The 5,513-nt window shown below is 45.3% G+C and overlaps 1 protein-coding gene across 1 annotated transcript; it reads right to left on the bottom strand.

Annotated features, from left to right (window-relative positions):
- Positions 1-1,082: 1,082 nt before the first annotated feature.
- Positions 1,083-5,113, bottom strand: nub1 (negative regulator of ubiquitin-like proteins 1). Its single transcript, XM_035676155.1, has 9 exons — positions 5,000-5,113; positions 4,803-4,909; positions 4,337-4,523; positions 3,976-4,083; positions 3,662-3,814; positions 3,024-3,170; positions 2,729-2,806; positions 2,065-2,263; positions 1,083-1,679 (listed from the first exon to the last, which is right to left on the bottom strand). Exons 2-9 carry the CDS (start codon positions 4,892-4,894, stop codon positions 1,537-1,539), a joined length of 1,107 nt encoding a protein of 368 aa, XP_035532048.1. The 5' UTR covers positions 4,895-4,909; positions 5,000-5,113; the 3' UTR covers positions 1,083-1,536.
- Between the last annotated feature and the right edge of the window lie 400 nt (positions 5,114-5,513).

Raw genomic sequence — 5,513 nt, 5'->3', positions numbered from 1 at the left:
CGTGTGTTAGTGTAGGTGTGTGCTTGTTAGTGGATGTTAAGTGTGTGTTAGTCTGTGTTAGTGGTGTGTTAGTTTAGTGTGTGTTAGTGGTTAGTGTGTGTTTGTTAGTGTGTGTTAGTTAGTGTGTCTAGTGTGTGTCAGTTATGTCGTGTTAGTTAGTGTGTGTTAGTTAGTGTTGTTAGTGTTGTGTTAGTTTCGTTGTGTGTTAGTTAGTGAGGTGTTATGTGTGTTATTAGGTGTGTGTTAGTTAGTCGTGCTTAGTTGTGTGTTAGTTAGTGTGTGTTAGTTTAGTGTGTTACGTTAGTGTGTGCTTCAGTTTAGTGTGTAGTGTGGTCTAGTCTGTGTTAGTGTGTGTTTAGTTATGTGTGTTAGTGATGTTAGTGTGTGTTTGTTAGCTGTTGTTAGTAGTGTTAGTGTGTGCAGTTAGTGTGTGTTAGTTTAGTGTGTGTCTTAGTTTGTGCTGTGTTAGTCCGTGTGTTAGTTAGTGTGCTGTTAGTTAGTGTGGTTAGTGTGTGTTAAGTTAGTTGCGTGTTAGTGTGTGTTAAGTGTGTGTTACGTTAGTGTGTGTTAGTTACGGTGTGTGTTAGTTTTACCCTCCAGGCCAGCTCCCGCACTGGGAAAGTCACACCAGACAGCAGCAGGAGCAGGACATCCTGTTGGCATCCAAACACCTGCTGCAGGTGTCAGTACACCCGCCCGCCTCCTCGCCTGCCAGCACGCTGGACCTCACCGGTGCGTTTAAAACCCGGACAACCAAAACCTCCCCTTAAATCCACAAAGTACATGGATCCACAGTAATGGATCCAGATGCCCAGGAAACCTGCAAGAAACAGAAGAGGTTAGAGGAGGAGTGGGAGGGGGGAGGAAGGGAAGTAGTGGACGTGCTTCCTGCTGTGGTTACCTTGCTCAGCGTAGGAAACTGGACTGAATGGAACCACACCACCAACACAGCACAACACACACACCCACCACACACATCACAGAGTCAGCCGGACTAACCTGTGAGGAAGAGTTTCTAACAGTATGGACTCGTGTACCAACGTTTGTATCAAACTGCGACTAACAAACAAACAAACTCAAACTAAACCTTCATTTTCTTTATTGGCTCCATCAACATGAGACAATCACAGGGAACTCAACGTTAACATGAAATGAATTTAAATAAAGTTTCACTTTAAATCAGTTTACACACAGAGAGAAAACGTATTGCTGTCTTTAAAACACAACAACTTCCTTTGGTTTGTTCCACAAACGGTCAGACAACCAGTGATTTCATTTAGAAAACAATATTTATCCATTCAGAGAGAAAATAAAAAGAAACAGCAGACGAATTAGTCTGAAAAGTGCTGCTTTGTTCCAGCTGAAGAAGCTTTCAACGAACATTTTAGTGTCACAAATTAAAGTTCTGGTTCAACAAGTTCTTGGGAAGAGGAAACAGTTTGAAAATAAAATGCTACTCATTATTTGTGAGGCGGAGTGACTGTGTGCTGTCTCATGGTTTGGCACCGTGAAGTCTCTGCTCTGAGTGCGACAGTGTCACACGGTGTGTGCGGGCCCTCGGTTCAGGTAGGTCTTCATGGTGGCGATGAGCTCGCTCTCCTCCTCCAGCGTCAGGTCCAGATAATCCTCCTCGTGACGCGAGATGTCCTCCAACACCTCGTTCACCAACTCCACGTCCGCTGACAACAACAACAGAGAATTCCCACAGTTACTCCGGATCCGGCTCACCGGCAACTAAACCCACGCTCAGACTCAAACCAACAACGTGTCGGTGCGTCTCCTAATGTCTTCCTGTCTGCGGGGACACATTGGTTCCTACTGAAGACAGACATCGTTTAAGTTTCATATTTAATGTCTTCATGAAGTTAAAACTGATGTTTCTGTCTCATGTGTCTCCTGTCCTCCAGTTTCTGTCCAACAGAACATTTCCAGGCACTTTAACAAGGTAGACGCTGCTATCAGCTGCTGTGATCAATATCTGCAAACACTATTTAAAGCCCTGATGAAATAAAAACATTATTTATTACGCATTAATTCCCCACCTGTCCGCCAGCTGTGTCCTACCTGTGGAGCTGGAGGAGGTGCTGGGCTCCTCGGAGGAGGGGGAGGAGGAGGAGGAGGTGGAGGGCGGGGACGCAGACAGGAGCTCCGGGGAGAGGACGCCCTGGTTGTCCAGCAGCAGCTGAGTGGCTGATTGGACGTCTCCGCCGGTCAGCCTGAGAGCCGCTTCGGACACGCCCCTCTCGAAGCCCAGGTACAGCAGCTGCAGGAGGTCAAAGGTTAAAGCAGCTCAGGATATTCAACTGTTGGAATCACCCTGATTGGTTTAAGTTCACTGACAGAAACTGTAATCATACGTATTGATCTCTAACCACCTTTATACAATAATGATGGTGAGTTCTAATATCTTCATTTTCCAATCACATATCAATATATTGATCTGTAACTCCACACCGCTGGCCTATATCTCAGTTAGATTCACTCCTGTGAGGAAAACTCAACTAATGTAATGAGATGAAGTTTAAAGGGCTGAACACAGTGTGTACTCACAGAGCTTCAGTCTGATAAACAGGATTCACAGTACAGTGACTGATATTGAGTCTATGGTTGTCTGTATCCAAACAGCAGTTCACTCGTTGGTGTCATCGTCCAGTGTCAGTTCTTACTGTTGTTATTATTGAATATAAATCTATAATAACCAGAGACAGAGGGGTCCCCCCGCTCGTACCTGCTCCACCTTCTGCTCTCCGACCCCCTCTGTGTTGTTGTTGGTGACCAGAGCAGCTTGACTGGAGTCCAGGAGGATCTGAAGACAACACACAGCAAAGACACCTTTAACTCCACAGACCATCTCCATCATTCTTAAACCCAGTCCGAACCACGGAAGTCGTTATGGGCCTTAAAAAGAAATACTAATAATAATCAGAGAGTTTATTACAAGCTAAAGCAAAACAACTCATTCACTGTACGATATGAAAAATTAGAAACAAACGACACGTTAAAGACAGGAAGCGGACGCCGACCTCGTAAGCTTTGTCCACGTCTCCGTCAGCGTGGTGCAGCGCTCTGGCGGCGTCTCTCCTGGAGAATCCCAGCTCTGTGAGGGTGGAGATGACCTCCATCCTCCTGCTCCTCTTCCTCCTCTCCCTCTGCTTCAGCTCCTCTCGCTCCTGATCCACAAAGCCAACAACCTGACTCACATTCCCATTTCATCATTATAATCGTTATAAAATATATACAATCTACAAATAAAACCAGTAAAATTTAAATATATAAACACCTTCTTTTATCCGATCAACTCTCCAAAATGATAAATTCACTGTCACATAACAAAAAGAAACTGCAAACAAGGAAGTTTTCAGCTCTAATGTTTTCTACATGCAGACCCATTATTGTGATCTGACAGCTTTTATTGGTTTCCAGCTGTAAAGTAAGTTAAAGTAATGTTATCAGAAAACTAACCATGTAAAATAAATCCAACAAACAGGAAACAGTGAAATAAAAGAAGCTGAGACAGAAAGTTGAGTCTCTCCCTGAAGTCAAAGTCAAAATGGTCCGTTCCAGTTTACTGAAATCTGATAAAGGAACATAATAATGATCCGTTTTCTACTTTTAGACGATTCTAAAGTGAAACCGGTGTTTCTATGATCAATAGATGTACCTGTCTCTGGTTGCTGATGTGGATGGCGGCCTCCTGCAGGTCTCCCTGACACGCTCTGAGGCCGAGGCGAGCTTCTCTCTCAGTGAAACCCAGCGTCATCAGCTGAGCCATTTTCTCTGAGTCCAGAGACAGACGGCTGTACAGAGACTCCACCTGACACACACACACACACACACACTGAATACTGTTTAACAGTTTTACTGGTAGATAATTCAGAAATGCAACAGTTAAGCTAAGCTAAACTGTCAGTAGCTTCACATTAAGAGAGGATGTCAATGTGAACTCTCAGGTTTCCAACCACAAACAGACTTTACTTTGGACAGCTGGTGTCGGGCCTGAGCGTCATTTCCTTCGATGTAGGAGAGGAGACTCTGGAGGAGGTACAGCCGGAGAAACAACACCTCCTCTCTGCCTGTGTTACCCTGACAACACAATCAAACATATCTCGTGAGTTTAAGGCGCCTGAAGAAAACCTTTTATTCTGTTGTGTTACATTGTGAACAGAGAGAAACATCAACAGTTCAGATCAGCCCTGTTTCAGTTTGACCTGAGTTTGGGTCACTAAGAATGAGATTCTCCATAAGACTCCATACTATCAGAGTGGAGCTGCCCCCTGCTGGCTGTTAGAGACACTGCAGAGCAGAGACCTGTGAGTCCTCTGTGTGTGTGTCTCACCTTGATCATGCGCAGCCTCTGCTGCTGCTCTCCGTAACACTGCAGGAAACAGTCCTCGGCCCTCTGCAGGCGACTCTTCCCGTCGTCCAGACAGGACAGAGCCTCCAGAGCGCGGTAGCACCACACGATGTCCAGCTGCAGGACGGCGAAGTTATCCACCGAGCTGAGCAGCGCCGAGCCGCACTTACTGCGCACATTAACACACACACACACACACACACACACAGTTTACAGCTTTATACTGACATGAAATCTTTCATTAGCAACTGGAACACAAAGCGTCTTTGTATCTCTCTCAGCTCTGCTTGGTTGCTTTCACAGAACTCCTGTGAATAAAGACGGAGGAAGGTGCCCATGTTTATTTGTGCTTCAAAACGGAACCGGTTTTATTAATCTGAACGCTCAGGAAGCCCTGGCGGTGCTCTCCTCCTGGTAAAGGGTTAGGGTTAACCTGTGACGTCAGTACCTGAACTGCTGGTCGGCCTGCAGCAGGTGACACAGAGCGTTGTCAAACTGCTTCTTCTTCATCAGAGAACGACCCTTCTCGTGGAAACCCATGGCCAGGATCAGAGCCTGACAACACACACACACTCACAGTCAGTCAGTTTACGGCACTGTACACTGTGGAGGAATGGATGGAGGAAGTGACCGGATGAACTCTACCTTCTTCTCCTTGTGGGGGATCTTCAGCGGGTTTCCCTTCTGGTCAGCGATCTCCAGGAAAGGAGTGGTGTCTGGGTCTTCACTGCCGTCTGACAAACACAGAGTCAAGAGACAAAGCAGTTAATATTTGATTGATTGTGGAGCTCTCCTGTTTCTGTAGTGGAAAATAAACGTTAACAATGATCCATATCATATCAGCCTTTGAATCCAACTAAAAGCTCCCCTGCACCAAACTCCTTTAAGAAATATCACATTTGATAACAATTCCCTAACGTCCTTCGTAACATACACGTAACCTCTAGAACACCGAGCTAAAAGGCCGCCATACGTCTCCACAGTCTGATGTCAATACAGGATCATACTCATCCATAAAGATACAGTGTAACATGAGTCAATTATCATCCATAAACGATACAGTGTATTCTGATCCAATATCATCTCATAAATGATACAGTGTATACATGATCAATATGCATCCGTAAAGATACAGTGTATACCTGCATCAATATCATCC

Source organism: Morone saxatilis, unplaced genomic scaffold (genome assembly GCF_004916995.1).
Source record: "Morone saxatilis isolate NCDOM2014 unplaced genomic scaffold, NCSU_SB_2.0 Contig0, whole genome shotgun sequence".
Taxonomy (NCBI): Eukaryota; Metazoa; Chordata; class Actinopteri; family Moronidae; genus Morone; species Morone saxatilis.
This window is presented reverse-complemented; position numbering and strand designations above follow the sequence as displayed.